We start from the raw sequence: 21211 nt of genomic DNA on the forward strand, positions 1-21211 counted from the left end.
AGCTACATCTGGTTTTAAAAAAACCCCACAATTTGAATGCTCGATGTTGGAACCACGGCAATTTAGAGGCAACATAGACCTGGGTTCTGTATTTTATGTACTAATTACAGCACAGTGTAAGAGAGCAATGTATTGTTTGTTGTTGTTTCATGGTAACAAAATACACTGGTTATGAGTGCTGAGACATGCCAAGACAGAGGTCATGTCAGGATCAGGCCATAACTCAAAAATAGTTCCATTTATTCCCATGGTACAACTTACTGTATTTATTGGTAGTAGGCGAATGGAATAAGGCAGAATCAGGTTCCAGGTCAAATTAACAAACTCCACACATCTTAGTGAAGAGTACAGCCAAATGCAACTTCATGGTTTCAGAAAAGGTTGCTATTAATTTTTTTTCAGGCTAGTCCTCTTAATCAAGCTTGATTAAGGCACTGTTAACTTTAGATAGAAAAGCTCAGATGAGCTCATATAGTCAAATTTCCCATATTCAGGCCAAGTAAGATTGGCTGGGTGAAAATGCAGATTTGGGGAATTTATCCAAGTTTTCTAAGCCCCGATTAGTATCTGTCTAAATGTTTTGCAACATGGGTTTAATTTTGCTGTGTGCTACAGTACACTTCGATTGAGTGAATGTTTTTATCTTAGTTTACAGTGACAGATTTAGTGAACTAGGTCCTTTCCATCTGAGATGTATGAAAAGGTAAGAATTTAAAACAGTGGCAAAAGACCTGTCAATATAAAATATAATAACCTTGTCATCAACCATAATAGTCATCTGAAGCCTGTCATGATAATCAAATTGTACAGGACCTGGCACAGCCTATACTCTACAGAGAATAAGAGATACTCATATTGAAAACTGTGGCTTGGGTAACCATGTATTTAAAATGCAGGTGCTGTAGTAGGATATCCAAATCCAGCACCTGGAAGAAAAGATCATAAGCTGTTACTCATAAAATGGACAGTGGCAGAACTGTCTGCAGGATGCTATTTAAAGTCTCATTCTGAAACCACGGAAGTCAGCTGGAGTTTTTCCAGCTTTGCTCTGGCCATAACTGTGTGCATGTTTCAAAGTCAAGCTTGGCATATTTAAAATGTGACTAACATACCTGAGATAGCGTAGACTTGTTTGACAATTTTGATATTACCTGAAAAAACAAAACAAAAAAGTAGCAAATATGTGCATCTGCACAGTATTGGCTTCCAAGAGCATACAAACATATAAACCAAAACATTTATGTTGATACAATAAAAAAATCTCATGATAAAACAGCTGTATTAAATTAAATGTTGACATAGCGCTGAAATAAGGACACTCCCTGGAAAGAGATGCTGTGAGAAAAACCAAAAAGAATTGTTTTTCTTTTTATTAAAAAGATAGTTCCTACAAAAATAACATTTTACTTTAATAAAAATTTGAGTCAAGGCTCCAAATCTGTGAATGAATGTAGATGGCTGAATGTATGCCTGGTGGGTTTCAGTGCTGGTTTGATGGAATCCCATGCAGGAACAGTGCTCTGCTTTGGCCCTACCTCTTTGTACTTTTAGCTCCTGTGCCAGCCTAGGCCTTACATGTAGATGATCTAACTAACTAACTGTAGCATCTTTAGGGAATTTTCAAAGGCAGTGATGGGACCAATATAATCCTGGGTGAGATACGTGCCTAACAGCTATTCAAGGCCATGGCATTTTCCCTTCTTGGATTAAACAGAAAGCAAAACAAAAGAAAAGAAGAAAAAATCATGCACGTTTAATGTGTAACTATTTCTAATAAAATCCACAGGAACAGCTGAATAATATCTGTTATGAACATTCTGTTGGTTATTTGAACGTCTACACCTTGACCACAGGCAATTCTCTGACAGCCTACATGCTGTATTTATAGGAAAATTTTAATCTGCCAGGTAGAATTTTCAGAAGTGATTTTCAGCTTTCCTAAACCTACATATCGAGATAAAAAGTGCTTAGCACCCATCAATTTAAAATACGTAGCATCAGTTTATTTTTCTCCAAACTCAGGTAGAAGAAGTTAAGCCTTTCTGGAAGTCATTTGGACTTCCCAGTTTGTTTGATAAAAGTCTTCAGAACTCCTAAATACACAAATTTTAGGCACAAATTTGGAAAAAAATAATTGTGGTTGTTTTTTTTTTTTCTTTTTTTTTCTTCTTCACAAGTCTTTCAGGTTAACCTGAAAACTGTTCTGTAGTTGCTCATAAAAGTGAGGATATTAATAGTGGTATAACATACAAATACACATTATTTAAATTTGTGTAAGCAGAAATTCTACTCCACAACAGCCAAGCCAGTAGGAGGTGTATCAGTAAATTTAGCAATAACACTCTAATAACTGCCAAACAGAACAACTGCAATAATTAGGCTATGTGAATAAAATAACTGCTGTGTTCTTCCTGAGTTAGATAAAGTACTAGATTATATTAGCCGAGGATGAGATCTCAGATACTGAAATCTCCCAGCTTGCACTGTAATCTATGCCAATTGAAGAAACACCATCTCCTTCAAGATTCAGGAGAACAACTGGAAATATACTAAAATATTAAAGTCAGAATTAGGAAGTACTAATGGCTCACTTTGCACATATGTGTAAGAAGATTAATTTACAATAGTGCCCAGGGTATCAGTTTGTTTGGCTTCTAGGCACAGGTGCAGTATGAATGTTAAAGATCTTAGAACATATGAATTTGCCTGCTGAAGGCTTTAGAAGTGACTTGTCATTTGTAGTTTGTAATGTGGGTGAAGATTTCTCCTCGCATTTTTTCCTCACTGCAGAGGAAATGCGGGTAGTGGCAGCACTTTGTTGCCTTATGACCTTACCAACAGCAAGGTAAAGGGATTTTTTTGAAGGCAGGTTGGTTTTTGCACGGAGGGGAAGGAGTATCTTCAGGAGGAAGGGTAGCTGAAAAGATGGATAGGTATGAACAGGGAGCAGGTGACGTGGGAAACTACTTATTAGACTTTCTTTTTTCATTTCCCCAAACTGACCCCTTTAACCCACCAGGGACAGTTTCAGTCTGGATAAATTGATACTTTTAGATAAACTCTATACCTGTAAACTATTTTTTCCATAGCACAGAAAACACAGTAAAGAGCGTTGTAATTGCTTCTGTATTAATACACTGCAGCCATGTTTATTGCTTGTAACTTTGAACACCGTATCTTGCACACTTAAAACAGGGGCCTGGACTTTATGGCATGGTAGTTGAAAGTTGGTAAAAGAAACTATAATCTGTGACCAGAGATTGGCTCTCAAGAGTTTGGCTTTTAAACCTCCTCCAGCATCTCCCTTCTCTCCCTGCAAAAATACCATTCTCAAAGAGAAAAAGGAAAGATAAACACAAGAACAAGGACAAAGCCAGTCAAAGGGCAGTAAATTTAAAGACCTCACCATGCACATAGCTTTATCTCTGTAAAAATGTAGTATCAGAGTAAATAATTATGAGGTGCTGTCCTAGTTTCTGATCTGCTAAAACCTTTTATTTAGGGCAACACACTGGTGTAGCCTTCTATAAAATGCTTTTTTTCTCATGAAAAAAGAAGAGAGCATGCAGAATAGCTCACATTCTAGTCTTTTAAAATGAAGTACAACTCTTAAAGGATAAAGGCTGCAGAAAGAAAAACACGGTATTTCCCCTGCTATATATTAGGGGAAAAAAAAAACAAAAAAGACTGATGTTAGCATGAGTTGTGTGAAATACTGTCAAAGGGTCTAATTCAATTTTTAATTTCAGTCCTGGTGTCTCTTTATGTCTTGTGAAATCAGCTATTAAATTTAATTTCACAAGATAAAACAATAATAGATCATGTACCAAAAGCAGACTCATATCAAATACTTCCATGTATGTAATTTCAAATCTATAACCTTGTAATTGTTTAATATATTAATATATAGAACTTAAAAATGTAGTAATCTTTATCATTGCTTATTATAAGCACAAAAAGAACATTTCCCCATCTAAAAATACTGGTGGTTTGCTGTCGAAAGCCAGTGATCTGAAGATTTTTCCCGGGTGAAGATACAGTAGTCTTTAATAGAAGAATCTCTATGAGGAATTGCGGCCAAACCAGGTAATTAGCTGTACAATAATTCAAGATTAATTCCAATTATAAAACCCTAAAAAGAGAAATATAGAGATGCAGCTAAATTTGGGATTAATACATTAAATGTCCAGCTAAATAAATTTGCATTTTTGGGCTCAAAAGAATGTTATCAGCTTTTACTGGCCTGATTCCTGTTGCCTTCATGAGAAGTAGGAACAAAAATAGAAACAACATTTCACTGATTTGCTTGTAACTCTTCGGTCCTAAAATATATGAATAATTCTTTGTGTCTGAGGAGTCAAAAGGATAAAATACACTTTCAGGGAAGGATTTGAAATCAAAATAGAATTTTAATGTTCTTAGTCAGCATTTGGAAACAGGAAAAAAGCGTTTAGGAACATTGGCAGTGTGGGGGGAAAAAAAAACAAGAACGCATGCCATGTGTTTTATTCTTTGCAAATTTACTGTATGGTAATGGAAAAGATACAAATACATAGCAAGGAATTATTGTACCGCTGAAAAGCTTAATGCCTCACATGTGTTCAGGCCTCAGTTTTCCATAATCAGGAAATTTTTCAATGAAATATCACAAATCCTTTAAATCATAAAGGAGTCAATCACTTGCAAAGTGTTTCTCAGGTTAGATATAATTGTTTTATGTCTACATTTACTGAGCAATTTATGCCTTCTTTTTCTTTTTTTTTTTCTTTTAAGACTTTCTATAGTTCATTGGCTTGTTCCTATATTTTGTCAGATTTATTCTTATTTCTTTTCCTTACTTAATGGAGAGATAAAGAAAACGTGTTTTGTGGAAGTAGATGCTTTCAGCATTCTCTGATCCTACTTACAGTGTAGACTATATTGAATTAGCAGCAAAAGTTGAACAGCAGACCTGTCACCAGTATTTTATCCTAGGTGACCAATAACTGTGAACTGCCATGAGCTCTGCAATCTTCTGTTAAGTCATTATCCCTATGTTTTATCGGAAGGAAGGGTAGCTGAAAAGAGGATAGGTATGAACAGGGAGCAGGTGATGTGGGAAACTACTTATCAGACTTTCTTCTTTCTGTCATGGTTTAACCTGGCAGGCAGCCAAATACCACACAGTCGCTCACTCACTACACCACCCCCCCCCCCCCCCCCCCCCCGCAGTGGGACGGGTAAGAGTGAGAAAAACTCGTGGGTTGAGATAAAGTTTAATAGAATAAAAAGGGGAAAATAATAATGGTGATAGAATATACAAAATGAGTGATGCACAATGCAATTGCTCACCACCTGTGCTGACCGATAACCAAGTAGCAATCGGTACTTCCTGGATCACGCCTACCATTCATATACTGAGCATGACGTCACATGGTATGGAATACCCCATTAGCCAGCTGGGCTGGCTGTCCTGATTATGTTCCCTCCCATCTTGTGTACCCAGCTCAGTCAGTAGGCACGGGAGCTGTCCTTGGACTAGGAGGGCACTTAGCAACAACTGAAAACATCAGTGTGTTATCAACATTCTTCTCATACTAAATCCAAAACACAGCACTGGGAAGAAATTTAACCCTATCCCAGCCGAAACCAGGACACTTTCATTTCCCCAAACTGACCCCTTTAACCCACCGGGGATAGTTTCAGTTCATTCCTGTCTTTTGAATAAATTATTGTAGCCTGTGAAGTTAGGACAAGTGTTCAATAACTGGATGGTTGTGGTTAGCTTTGGATAAGTTTTTTGTGAATTAATACTTTATTGGATTCAAATTTCTCACATGAGCTTTTATATTTAGTATTAAAAGTTGACTTTTCTTGTATTTTTTAAAAACCTGGATGTTAAGTTCACTGCATTCATTAGCAAAAATTTTTAATTATACATTGATGTTTTATTAACAATACAGGATCTATGGCATTTCATGTTAAAAAGATAAATCATGTCACAGAAGCAAAAACTAATCTCTCTGTCACTTGCTCCAAATCAAGAATCAAATAAATAATAAATGTGGCTGGTATAATTTGTCATTTTTACTTCTATATTCTTACTTCCCTCTCCCCCACCCCAAAATAGGAGAAAAAAATAGTGTCCCAAATTGCTCTGAACATATATGTTTCATAGCAAATCTGTGCCAATAAAAATTAAAAAAAAAATTACGGAATAGACTATCAATAAGGTCAGAAGAAGACAAAAGAATCAATTGTTAAAATAGACAATAGACCTGGCACTGATTGTACATTGCTCTGGCAGGTTGTATTTTTGGAAAAGCTTGCAGGTTATTGCAGACAAAAGATATACTTCTTAATATTCCTACAATTTGATTACAGTCATGTAATTACATAATATTAATAGAAATTACCATGAATGCTAACAACTTGCAAAGCAATAAAACTCAAAATTCTTCCCCTTCCTGACAATACTCAGGTATATTCTTAACTTCATGCAACTCTGAGATTTCACACAGGCTTGTAAATATTTGCAGGACTGGCCCTGTGGATTGATATCTAATTAAACTCCTCAACTCAAGGCTGTTTATGCTGTGGAAGAGTTGCTTTTAAGTTTGTATTGTTAGCTTTATCTTTAAATGAAACATCATACTACTTTTTATGTAAATATGTGTATCTAACTTCAGAGAGGCTCTTGAAAAGAAAAAAAAGACAATGAAGTGGATCTCGAAAAAGAATTTTATTACCTGTCAATTGCCTATTTCCAAGCATCCCCAATGTTGCCCAGCTGTTTTGCTAGCACTCAGAGGCCAAGTCAGTGGGATGAATGTTAATATGAAGTGACTCACTGAGGACAGCAACATATCTGTGGAGAATTTTTAAGAAAGTCCAGCTTTGTGTGGCTTTCAGAGAAAACCTTACAAAGAAGATGGCAGGGACAGGCATAAACTTATTTTAAAATATGTTTGGGTTTTTTTTTTTCCTCAGAAACATTTCTTCTAAATAATGAACATTTTGCTTTTTGGGTGGCAACTTGATCAGTAGATTAACCTCTAGTCAATTCTCTCAGAAGGAAAAAATGTGCAAATTGATCACATATCTGGCCCTTAGACATATTCAGAGTTAAAACTTTGGGGAAGACAGCAGACTTACAGTACCTGTGAAAGAAATTCGCATGATTTCACCTCAGGGCAAGAAGTCATGTCCTGGCATGTGAAGATATCAACAGATGTCTAAGTATATAACCTTGTTAAGTAAGAGAGCCATCATAACTTCCTCCCCTGAGATGCAATTTGGTTTTCTATATATGCATAATACAGAAAAGCTGAGCGTGTAGCTTTTGGGAGCTCTTGGCAGCTTTGTTACTCACGAAGTACTGCATAGGTTAGAAACTAAGACAACATGGACATTCAATAAGTAAATAAAATTGCTGCAGTTTTCAAAGTATCATGATATAAAACCAAACCCAGTGTCAGAGAAATCCAATATCAGTTTTGCTGAAGGAATGAACATAGTGTGATTATCAATGGAGCCTGTCCCTGAATACTTACTATATATGCAGTTTGTACTGTATATGCAGTCTATATGTATATACTGTATGTATATATCTGTTAGTACAATTGTGTTATTATTCATCACAGCATTGAAGAAGTGATCTTTATGTCTTAGGTAGGAACTAAATTTTCAGCAGAACTCTAGATACACTTATGTAGGTAGCTTCTGTAGCTCTGGTTTTACTGAGTGAAGGTATAGATGATTAAAAAGAAGAATATGCTGATATATTTGTTTTTATATCAGTAAAATCTTAGAGTGCATTTGTACATAAATGATTTTTGGTTTTCATTTTTATATGCTTTCATATCTTTGAACAGAGGGGTGGGGTTCTAGATGATCTTCAGAGGTCCCTTCCAACCTCAGCTATTCTACTATTCTATCATGTTTTAAAAAATTGCACTAAAAATGCTGCCAGCTCAATAAAATTGAGAACGGATACTTGTGTCCATGTAGAATGCCTAGTTGATACACAAGTTGCACTGATTATAGAGAGTTTGCTCAAAGACTACATCGTATTTAATTTCACGCATTTCAGCATATAGCCTGAGGTTATAATGACTCTGCAAGTGATATAGGAACTTTACCATACAAGCCAGTTTGATGTGCTCATTACATCTCAAGGTAGTCTGTGCCTTCAGAACTAGTGTCCTTATATAAGAAATTGTGGTAAGTATTATAATTTCCTTCATAAATTAGTCTTACTTTACAGAGAATAATAAAAGGATAGGTTACTGTAAGAATGTTTCTAAATTTAAGACCACTATCTGTTTGTTGCTACATCAATGCAAAATAAAAGCAGTTATGGAAAAAAAATCCACCCTCTAAATTTATACCATTTTAAGATGAAGATACTTCAGGATTAATTTTATTTTCCATTTTTTTCTAATGTAGAGATTAAGTTATAATATTAATATTGTAAAAGTTACATTATCGTGTTTCCTAAGGCACAGTGAAGCATACTGAAAAAAGTTATCATCTAGCATCCCTGTGTAATTAAAATAGAAATATGGTTAGATTCCAAGGCAATACTCTCTGACAGCCAGGAGCTTTTCCTGGCTAAAATTCTGTTTGAGACAGTGTTTTATACCCTCCTCACTCCACAGTCTAAAAACATCAATAAGCTGCTTTGCTAGCCTGGATTTTTTTTTTTCAACATGTAACCCTCTGGTAAGCTTTATAATTTGATGAAGAATGCAATAATCCCAGGAAGTGAAATGAATGAGAATGGAGAGTGCTCAAAATGACTCAGAAGCTATAATTAGAAGTAGAATTTTGTCACTTATTTAAACATTTTAATTCTAGTTACAGCGAAAATTGTTTGTATTTGTCAAGAAATTGCTAAAGTCCAATTGTGAAAATCCTAATTAGACATATGTGTCAAATGGTCTTGTTATAAATAATATACAACTAACGATCATAATTCCTGTCTCTCAACCCATTCACAAAAGTAAAAGAGTGACCACAGGGGTAGGAATTTTGGGATGGGTCACATATGTGTAATATATTCCCAGAAAAAACTAGATGGGTTATTTTCCTCTCCTCTCATTTAGCCTCTTCCACATCTTGTGAGACTCATCCTTACAGCCAATCATCTATTTGTTTTAGGTGTAAAATGGAAAAGACTTGTAAAAATACAAGAATTAATGAAAAAAAAAATTAATGGAAAAGATGATATAATTGCATCAATAAGTTGTGGTGGGATGAATCTTCTAACTGGAAAATGACAGCAAATCAGAAGAATAAACTATTAGAGAGACAAAACCAGACAGCATCAGGGCCTGTGTGTTGTTATTTTCAAAAATATTAGAATGACTGAAGGCTACAGAACTGAGACAGGAGCATACCAGCAAAAAAAATTTGTCAGGTAAAGATACTAGGAAAGAAAATTAAAAGGCCACCAAGCCAGCAAAAGAAAAGGCATACCAGCCTGTCCTTTTTGAATTACACGTTTCCTTATTGCATTATTTCTCAGTGGTGTGCCATATTGAAGGATATATTAGAAACATGATAGTGAGATGATTATCTTGAGGGGTACTGGGTGAACTGATGGCTCAGAGGCACCACACAACATGCTCACCAATGACTGTGAGAAAACAAGCTTTATGAGTTAGCAGACGACAAAAAGGAGTGAAACCCGGCTTGCACCATAGCTCCAGGTCAGCCCCACTCCCATGCGGAGTGAAGCAGGGAATTGCCAGGTTGAGGGAGCAGAGGCAGGACTGACTGTAACACTGCACAGGGAGGAGGGTATTGCAGCAGAATCAGTTGTCTGAAACTAGTATCCACCTTAAATAGCCAAAGATCCATCCAAAGATCCATCCATGCTTAGTGTCATGAATATAGGTAGGAGACCTGTGAAATATCTTGCAGAGAACTAGATGACAAAGCTCATTCCCAAACTGCTCATTCATTTAAAATTAGAAAGGAAGTGTAAAACATGTGAAGGAACTGCTCTGGGTTTTTGTCAATGGTCATGCCCTTCTATAGCTGCACAATCCTGTTACTTGCTCCATAGAAATACAGAAGTTGAGCTGTGTAAGTGAAGTTGTATGAGTGCTGCCTTGTTCAGCAATAGGGTAATTTATTTTGGGAAGATGGAGAGGGAGAGAGAGAGGGAAGAAGGAAAAAAAAATTCCAGGTGGTCCCAGAAGCATGAACGAAAAATCTGAGTAGCTTGTGAAATGTGAAAGAGCACTGAGCAGTATTTCACAGCAGCAGTGATTGCAGAGTAGTCCATGCACAGAGGCAGGCGAGAGACCTACTCCAGTGAACACATCAGGAGTCATGTCTCAGCGTTAATTATATGTTCACAGTTTTGAAATTATTTTAGTTTTTGATAGTATGAGGAGCACCTTCATTCCTATACTATAATCACTGAGAAGATGAGAAGTTTGCCGACTCCATCTCATATCAAAAGAGGTATAAAAGAGAAATGGAAATATCGTGGCTGACAGGCAGAAAGCAGCGGATGCACAGCCATCAGTCACTTAGGATTTCTAACAGAACAACGGGAATGTGTTCTGTGTGGCTGCCAAGCACACATGGACTAAAGAGAATGAAAATAAACAGGAATCTAAGGGGTTGGGTTTTTTTTTTTTTTCCAGCATAATAATGCAGAAAAAGTATTAGACTTCTCTTGCTTTAGGTAAGCAAGAGAATTTATTCACTTCTCTATTCCACCTGTTGTAATAAGGCTTGTATAGAAACACAAAAATTGCCATTGATTGGTCTACTGTTTTGCAGAATTTATACCTACTGTGCCACAGACAATAAACACCAGTGAGTTACACCTGCAGTAATAGTACATGATCTTCTGCCAGATGAGCTATTGACAAAGGTGGGTGCTTAACTGCATGTAAGTTTGTTTAAAAATGAAAAGTTTTCCTCAAAGTTATCCAACCCCACTCTAAATGTCAAAGTAGAGCTTTTTAACTTTTCTAAGGTTTCCAAGCCACTTCTTTCTACACAGCTGCTGGATAACATGGCAAAACCCTCTTCTTTATTACAAAGGTGATTGGGATTATTTGAGAAATCTTCTACGGAAATTAGTTATTATGAAACATATTTTGCAACCTCTGATTGTCCTGCGGTGTACAGGCTGAGCTATGATCTAAGCTGGGGTGGAGGAATTATGACTAAATATAGCAGTGTAGTAAGAGCTGGTTTGGAAATTAATTTTTTTCAATGTATAGGTTTTATTATAAATATAGGTAATACCCAAGAAATAGGATTTTTTGGGGGCTCTGAAAGTTAAACACATAAATAAGCAATTATGTGACTGAAGTTTCTGTCAGGTTTTCTCATCTTACAACACTTGCCAAAATTAAAAGCAACTATTTAAAAAAAAAATGCTTTTTTTTCTTAATATCAATAGAACTGCAAATAGAGTAACTCTGATTTTTTTCTTTAAAGCAAAATACTATTTATTATGCAGACAATAGACACATTAAAAAAAAATCAGAAATGTCATGCTGTTTCCATTGCCGATTCATAATAGATAATCAAATGTGTAACATAGAATTCCTTCTGAGTTATTACTATATTGGAAAGCAGCATTCATAAATTCAACAGACCTATATTAGAATATCTAGAAAAAGCAGACTAAAGAGGCAAGAATGAATGTATGTCAAATACGTAATCTACTACCTGAAAAACAGACAGTGGCTAGGCAGACTTTCAGCTGTATTTTGTGCTTGCATTCAAAGCATTTTTTAATCCTTTTTTCTGCCTACAGGAGCTATACCACCAGTTGGCGCAAAGACAGATAAAAGTCTAGAAATAAACCAACTAAAAAGAAATAAGATGGAATTAGATATATGCTCTTAAAATACTTCTTTAATGCTTAGCTGGAATGAACTAGAAAACTCAGCATATTTTAGATAAGAATTTGCAGACATTTTTCTTCCCTATCTGTGCCCTCTGTTGTATGCTCCAGGACTTAGAGCTGTTTTCACCTTTAAGAACAATTGGTTTGGCCAGTTGACATGTTTCCCAGTAGAAAATGAGGAGCATGTCCTGTAATTTGTTTGGTATTGCTAATAGCAACTTGAGCTTTATTATATTAAAAATCCCCACACCTCAATCATTAAAATTTAATAAATTCTAAACACCAGCCTCTCCAAAGGACAAGAATTAAGCCCTGTTTTATCAGATAATGCCTTTCTGGGGGGAAAAAAATTCTTTGTTTTTATTGCTTCTTGGTTGCCTTTTAAAATTTATTTGTCTATTTATTTATTTTATTATCAAGAAGCCTGGCTAAGCTGCAGTAAGACTCAATGTTCCCAACTGGAGGAAGAATCTACTACCTTTCTCGTGCAATCTTTGTCATTATGTTCCATTTACACTGCAGATGCACTGAAGGAAGCAGTCCTTCCCCCTGCTTCAGAGACTGAGTATTTTCATTTTAAAGAGAGTAGCTTCTCCTCCTTTTGGGGGAGGGGGAAGGGAAGCTCTTGTAAGAGGCAGAACACTACTTTTAAGGCTACAAAACAAAAGTAGATTCTTATTAATTACAACTCCTGTCTGCAAAGACAGACTTTTGAGTTTTCAGGAATGTCATCTTTTCTTTTTGAAGATGACACATATTGATAGTGTTTCAGTGTGTCAAAGATTGTGCCTGCATCGGTCTTATCTTCCTTTGGGACTTCATTACAGCTTGAGGGATGGCATAGATGTCAAGGAGGCCTCTTGTTCTTTGTATCAGTCTGGCTATAACCAGCCTTTGGGGTTTTTTTTGATGGATAATGATGTCTACACTGTAGATACTTCTGCATAGACACAAGAAATAATCAGAAACAATAAACTGTTACCAAGCCCACAAAGCTATTGTGCAAATGTTTACCTATTCTGAGTTTCTCATAGGATTATTCGGAGTTATGAATATCTGCTACTGCTCTCAATATATAAAATAGCATGTTTTCCAGGGCTGGTGGTGGATAGCAAAATTGTTTCCAGTTTCTTTCGTATAATTGTATTATATGTTGTAAGAACCTTCTTATGAGTGCTTATCTTTACCAAATCAGATATCTGACTCTCACTGCCTGCTATATATGCAATCTGTAATATATATAATGCAAAATTATATGGGTGGGGTGAGGGGGGTGTCAAAATCTGTGTCACTTAGCAAACTATTTCATGACTATGACATCATAGTCACAGACCTAGAAAAATTGGTTGAAACACCTGAATGGCTGAATTGTTTTCATGTCGCAACTCCAGCTACCAGATTAGCCTTTCCTAACTGTCCTGAAATCATTTACAAAAACAGTTACGAGTTTCTCGAGCAAAATTCAGCAAAGAAATTAAAGGACAGAATACATATAATCAACATAAAGACTTTTTCCTAATTTGCATCTTGCTGTGATAAGAATATATAAAAAGATGGCATAATAGCACTACCAGTGTGATTGCATACAGATTAATGGCTATAATCATAAATCACTTAATGATTGCTGGTTTTAGATCTATCATGAGGAACCACTGAAACTTTATCTCCCTGTTTTTGTGTCTTTCTCTTTCTCGATCTGTTACTCATTAGAGGCTGAAATAGTTACACGATTGCCAGCTCCTGTAGTTAAAATCTCCTGAGCTTTTCTTCCAGGATTGCTTAAACAATACTTTCAATCTTTCTATAACTAGACAGCTACAGTTTCTACTTGTTACTGGGAAATCTGGTTACAGCTGCTCCTTGTTTTACTGAAAATTGACATGGCTATGGAAGTCCTGGAGCTTTTCCACCATTACACCTTACCTGGATTTTAATGCAGATGGAGCAGATCATTATATACACTCTTAGACTTGCAAATGAACCAAGAAAACAAATGAAAAATATTTTCCTAGAGATTTCTGTGTGGGTAGGGTTAGTTACATGATCTAGTGCTAAGCATCCAACTTTGACACTCCAGGATCAGGAAACTCCTGATGACTTCTGGCCCTTTTTGGTCCACTTTTAATTCAGTTCATATCTCTTATTCAATTTTGTGTGCAATGAACAGTTCAAACAGCACAAGGAAGGAGATAACGGATCACCAGGACTACATCTTTCCGCAGCCTCATATTTTTAAGGCTGGCTTAAAGTGTTAGGAAATCTACAACCAAAGGCACTTTTGATGGACTGTGGCTGAAAATGCAATAATGTTTTAGGTCAGGACTGAAAGGCACTTGGCAAGTCATAGTGGGGAAATTCATGCTATTTCAATCTGCAGTTCACCTGACCCTAAACTAAAAGGCACTTGGCAAGTCATAGGGGGGAAATTCATGCTATTTCACCCTGCAGTTCATCTGATCCTAAATACTGTTACTGATCCATTTTCAAAAGCATTAAATTCACATTCAGTTGCAAATTTGCAGTCATTTAAAACATCCAAGGAAAAAAAGAGTGAGAAACTGACTTATTCAAATGAATCAATCTACTGTTTAACTATGGAAAAGCTCTCCAAACCCAAAATTTCCATAAAGCTGCAGAAGTCATAGACACATGCAAAAGTAAAATCTCCCTTAGGGAGAGAGAGAGAGTGCAAGATACAGTCTCACAGCTGCCAAACTCTCCCATAACACCATTCCCAAGAAATAATGCTATATTACAAAAAAAAAAAAAAAGTCATATTTTCATACCCGCAAATTGTACTTCTGAAAACCTTCTTCTTACTATTCTGTGAGAGTAAACCCTCAAATAACTAATTTCTATGTGCAAGTTATGTTCATGAAGACATGGTATTTTCTAGGTGAAGCAGAGCAAGTGAGTGGTTGACCAGGCACACTTGCTACTGCCATAGGTATCTTCCCTCATTTGGTGAGCCCTGTTTTTGTGGTGGTACAATTTTTGGCCGCCTTATTCCTACTCTTTATCCTTATTGATAAGTAAAATTGTTGGATCAGAAATGAGATGCACATGACCGAGGTTAGTTCTCCTGCAAGAGAAATATTAGTGGGAGGGCATAGTTAACCTGAAGATGTAGGAGAAGGTGACACAACGATAAGCTGTCTTGGGTTCTCTATATGTGCTTGTGACACTGGATTGTACTCGGTGTCAGCATCTTTTTTTTTTTCCCCTTTAATTTTAAGATAATGGTTTATACCATGAAAATACAGTGTGTATTCACAAATTGTGCAAATATTTTCCTTTTTAAAGCAGAAAAGGTCCTTTGATATGTCCTGCACTGCTTTAAATCCCATCTTCCACAGTGAGGTTCTTTTCCTGCCTGCACAGTCACCTTCAAGGCTGGTGTAGGCTTGTTCTCAGCAGAGAGTCTGTACAACACCCAGCCGACTCTAACTGGGAAGAGTTGTCCCTGATTTTATAAAAGCTGAATGTATATGCAACTGATATGGTGATCCCCAGATTTGTCAGCATACAGAAAAGCATGAAGGAATACATTGTGGGGGTTCATCAAGGTCCATGACAAAACTGGAGAGAAGAATGCAATCAGCTTTAAACCCTATCTTTACATGGTGTTATACTCCTTTACAGATCAAGCATTCCTCCCCAAGGAAAATGTGTTGGTTATACAAACTAATCTTCAAGCTCTCAGAACAGATGTGTACTCTCTCAGCTGCTGTCTTGAGCAGCAGGAAGGTTGGGGACATTTCAAGAGACAAACAAATGAGATGCCCTGATTATTTTCCTCTCTACAAGTTTGCCTTTATATGTTGTCCTGGTTTTGGCTGGGGTAGAGTTAATTTTCTTCCCAGTAGCTGGTATAGTGCTATGTTTTGGATTTAGTATGAGAAGAATGTTGATAACACACTGATGTTTTAGTTGTTGTTAAGTAGTGCCTACAGAGTCAAGGACTTTTCAGCATCCCATGCTCTGCCAGGTGCACAAGAAGCTGGGAGGGAGCATAGTCAGGACAGCTGACCCAACTGACCAATGGGGTATTCCATACCATATGACGTCATGCTCAGTATATAAAGCTGGGGGAAGAAGAAGAAAGGGAGACATTCAGAGTGATGGTGTTTGTCTTCCCAAATAACGGTTACGCGTGACGGAACCCTGCTTTCCTGGAGATGGCTGAACACCTGCCTGCCGATGGGAAGTAGTGAATGAATTCCTTGTTTTGCTTTGCTTTGCTTGTGCGCACGGCTTTTGCTTTACCTATTAAACTGTCTTTATCTCAACCCACGAGTTTTCTCACTTTTACCCTTCCGCTTCTCTCCCCCGTCCCACTGGGGGGGGAGTGAGCGAGTGGCTGTGTGGGGCTTAGTTGCTGGCTGGGGTTAAACGACGACATACGTTTACACCTTTCTACTGCAATTGTTTGAAGACCATTGCTGTGGAAACACTTGTGCCAAAGGACACCTAGTAGTATAGATAACCTTTTTTGCCCTTTACACTTCCTTGGCATTACATTCGTCCCCTGTCTTGATAGTATCCTTGTCCCTAGTCATGTGCTTTCAATGTTACTTCTCTCTGTGAGTAAGGAGAAGCACAATACAAAGACAAATACCTGAACTGTTAAATACCAAACTGTATGTTCGTACGCTCACATGGTTAAGTCAGAAAAGGAGAGCTGTCATAAAATCTTTTCACTATTAAAATCTGAATATAAATATTTGCTACGTAATATCAGTGAAAGTACTTTGCTAAGTCTATACTGAAGTCTTTCAGCAGTGCTTTACCTGGAATTTGTTGTTATTATTTCACATTAAATTGCTCATTTAAATGGAAAAACACAGTTTAGTTGTTTCTCATTTTGAATGTGTGTGACGACATTCTTGACCAAGAAGTGATAATCAGTGATCTATGAAATGAATGTTCTTTAGGCTGGCACATGAGCTTCTAGAAAAGGTATGGTTAAATACCTTTATTTGGACACATGCTTTACATAAATATGAATTATTTTTAAACATAAGTAAAAAATAACAGAATATTAAAGAATGTTCTCTCATAGATGATGTTTTCTATGGAAAAATTAGAAGCAGAGAACATGTTTGCTGTTTATGATCTGGTCAATTGATAAACAATTAATGTAGGTAATGACTGAATTATCAAACAAATGAAATGAACAGTCCTTTTAATGTAATCTGTGTGTTATTTCTTTACTGTGACAAAATTATGAGAACAGGCTAAAGTATGAGGAACATCTTAAAAGTAACAATAGCTGCAGAGACCTTTAAAGATACTTACGTCACTTTCATGGCCTTCTCTTAGATTGTATGTGAGATCATGCTGAATGTCTTCAACAAACTTGTGAGCATACTCTGGGTAAAGATCCAGCACTTCAAAGAGACCTTTGAGGATAATGCATTGGAGGTCACAGTACGTTAGAGCTTTAACATCTGCATTTGTTTTAATAACTTGGTCCCTAATGGATAGGTTTGCTCCAATTAAATCTCCTTTACCTAAAAAAAAAAAATGAAATTAATAATCTTCAAAGCATGAATTCTTGACTACTTTTTTGAATCATAAATCTGTTTAACATAATCGCTAAATCTTAAATCCCATTGTTACTACCGCATTGTTTAATTAATGCCATTCTAAAGGATCTTTGTCTAAAAGCTGTCTTTTTTTTCGCAGGTGCAATCTCATATGCAATTAATTGGAGGTACAAAGACTAATTTCCAGACATGTAAGTACCTGATTTAAGGGAGCAATCAAGTAAATATGTATAAAGTTAGGATTTATACTGGTAATTAATAGCAGGTGCAATTTTGTATTTCAAAAAGTGAACATTATGTTTCTAGTTTGGTTTTTTTTTGCTAGAACAGATAGGTGTTAAGATAACATTTTAACAATGACATGATTAAGTATAGATCGTCAATTCAAATGACCCTTTTACTTAGAATTTGGATTGCAAAACATTCACAATCTGTGATAGCTATGGCTGCATAGCTACACTTCATGATGTATCTTAGTTGTATAGGCTATTAATAGATGTGTAACTCGATGGCACTTCTGTCAAGAAAAAAGAATGAATTCTTAAGCCATTATATTGTCATTTATGGGCAAGACTGCCTTAGAATAATGGATGTATTAAAAACCATACTGACCATATATTGAAGAGCACAAATATTTTATCATGAAAAGCTTCCATAAACATCTGATCTGAGGTATAAAGCCCAAAGAACAATCATTGAACCAGAGGTCTTCCGCAAAAGTTAATGCAGATTGTCTTTGTTAAAGACTTGGACAGTGTGATGGAGTGCATTCCTGGCAAGTTTATGGGCAATACCAAATTGGGAGGAGCGGTTGATATGCTGAAGGGCAAAGCTGCTATTCAGGGGAACCTCAATGAATGAGAAAAGAGCTGAGAGGAACCTCATGAAGTTCAACAGAAACAAATGCCAAGTCCTGCACCCAGGATGGAAAACCTCCCTGCAGCAGTATGGGCTGGGGACCGACCTGCTAGAAAGCAGCTCTGCAGGAAAGGACCCGGGGATCTGTGAGGACAACAAGTTGAACATGAACCAACAATGTGCCCTTGCAGCAAAGAAGGCCAAGAACATCCTGTGCAGCATTAGCAAGAGTGCAGACAGCAGGTACTGGGAAGTAACTCTTCCCCTCTATATGTCACTTCTCAGACCACATCTGGAGTGTCCAGTTTTGGGCTTCCCAGTACAAGACAGAATATTGACATACTAGAGTGAGTTCAGAAGAGGCCACCAAGATGATCAGGGACTGGAGAACATGATGTACAAGGAGAGGCTGAAAAAAATGGGTATTGTTCTGCCTTGAGAAGAAAAGGCATTATCGCTGTCTTCAATAGCCTAATGGAAAAAAAGTGTAGAGAAGACAGAGCTAAACTCCTCTTCAGGGTGCACAGTGCGACAAGATGTACTGGGCGCAAGTCGTAACAAAAGAAGTTGTGATTAGAAGTCAGGAATTGAAAGTCACCATGAGGCTGGTCAAACAGTGGGGCAGGCTGCCCAGAGGGGCTGTGGAATCACCATTCTTGGAGATGTTCAAAACTTGCCTGGACACCACCCTGAGCAAGCTGAGCTAATCTGGCCCTGCTTTTAGCAGGTTTAGGTTGGGTGGCTTCCAGCAGTCCCTTCCAATCTTACATTATTCTGTGATTAATAAGTGAAGACTGTAAAATCTGAAAATCCACCCAGCATGTGATTCCAACTGGATATTACACAGCAAATGGTGTAAGTTAAACTAAGCAGCCAACCATCTCTGAAGCTGCTTAAATGAGATAATTTTATGCTTTAAAATACTACTGGTAATTTTTGCTCTTTACAATTTTCTCAAAAGTGCTTAACATAAACCCAGCGTAGGGAGGGATTTTCTTTTATACTAGGAATATATATACATTAATGCTACTTTGGGGACTTTTAAAAATTGCGATTAGTATAAATGAGAACTAGTACTAGCTTAGGTCAATCTGGAAAAAGGTAAATCTGATAGATGACTATAAAATTTGTCGTTGCTTATCACATGATGTAATGCTTACATAACCAAACACAGTGTAAAGCTAAGCAATAATTAACTTTTACTTTTTACTGTAAATATCAACAATTATTTAGATTTCTTTGTTTATATTAAGCAGAGGGCTGGCAATGTTAATATATTGCTGGCTGTGTAAATACAGACAAGGGAAAATATACTTCAAATATACCAAAACTGATCTTTAAACATGTTAATGAGAAACTTTTTAGGCATACAAACAGTATCAGTATCAATAATGCATAAATAAGTTGGGAAAAATGTTAGAGTTGTATTTACAGTGTTTGATGAAATAATGTCAGCCTGAAAGACACTACAATTGATCTGGTAATGCTAATGTATGTTTCTTTTCAAATGAAAATCATGTAGCAAAGGCTGTAGGTAGTAAGCTGAAATTTCATGTAGAATTACTGCAGCAGTGAAATGATTGTACCTTGAATATCAACATTTGTTACATAAACGGAATCATGTAAGTTATTCTTATTAGCTCTTTCTTTCTTTCCTTTTCATTGGAGAACAAACTTATTTATAAATGTTTATGCAGACACATCTGTTTGTTAATATATCTGGGACGTGCAGCCAAAGTTATAACTTTCTTCTCTTTATGGATATCTTTTAAATCACTTATGGCTAATATTTTTTAACAAATCTAAGATGTATGCTCAAACAATACACAACTGTTACATTAAAAAGTATTTTCCTATAAAAAATATCCTAACCGTCATTATTAGATATCAGTCTAATATAGTCTCAAGAGGAACCAAACAGTATTTAATCAGAGCATTTCATTGTATTGTTGCTGTATTGCTTGTTAGTCAGAATGGTTCAGTAAACAAAAACTAATCCACTAGAATTAGAATCATGACAGAATTATACAATAGTGGTCTGGGAACTGTAAGTAACCCAGCATTGGCAGGGAAAAAAACTGCTCTCTTGGATTGACATCACATCACTAACACAGTTTCTCATAGGGACCTACACGTTTGATGCATTCACCTTCTGCTGGTGTTAATTAGGTTTAAATGATGAAGCTCCCATTCACTGTAACGAAATATTATTTCATTGTATTATGTTTATGTTTTTGCATTATGATTTAATTAACTTCTCTCAGAAATCCACTAATCTCTTTCTTATTGTTTTCATTGTCACCATTAAACAATGATGCTTTCATTAACATTTTCAGAAGTGCCTGCAAATTGAATCATTAATGAAATCATAGTTCCAATGGGGGCAGCTCTTGACCTTTTGCTATATTTAAGCTTATGTTTTTTTCTAAGCCATATTTCCAATAAAATGGAGGCATTCTAAAACTTCCTAATTACAAATAAGTGATGGAGTGATGTGGACTGTCAATCTAATGGAATTAAAGGGTTATGAAACAAATAGGACATGTGTCACATTTGTACTCTAAAAAAAAGACCAATCAAATGCATGCTAGTAAAATAAAGGAAATTCAATTACAGAAGACCAGAAGCTTGCATTATCAACAGTCTAGTGCAATCCCACAAAACAGGAAGGAAAGCAAAAAAGGAAATGTTCTTTTTAACTCTGCTTTATAAGAATATTAAAAGTTATTAGAAAGAAGAATACGTTTAAATCTAAAGAGGTATTAAAATAATAATAAAATAATTCTTCACATTTAGAGTAAAATTTTATATTTCACTTTATCAAAACATTTTATAAACATTAACTCAGACAAGTCTAATCATCCTTTAGCTGAAGATAAAGGGAATCTCTTTAGTAGGCATTAGATTGAGGCCAATCACTGAAATTTACACACAGAGATGC

The 21211-nt window shown here is 36.2% G+C and overlaps 1 protein-coding gene across 1 annotated transcript in view; it reads right to left on the reverse strand.

The window, feature by feature from the left end:
- KCNH8 (potassium voltage-gated channel subfamily H member 8) overlaps window positions 1–21211 on the reverse strand; it is a 201371-nt gene that overhangs the window by 20756 nt on the left and 159404 nt on the right. Inside the window, 2 exon segments of the mRNA XM_075144513.1 lie at window positions 1113–1151; window positions 17162–17376. Of these exon segments, the coding sequence (XP_075000614.1) occupies window positions 1113–1151; window positions 17162–17376 (254 nt within the window).

Source organism: Calonectris borealis, chromosome 2, assembly GCF_964195595.1.
Source record: "Calonectris borealis chromosome 2, bCalBor7.hap1.2, whole genome shotgun sequence".
Lineage (NCBI taxonomy): Eukaryota > Metazoa > Chordata > Aves > Procellariiformes > Procellariidae > Calonectris > Calonectris borealis.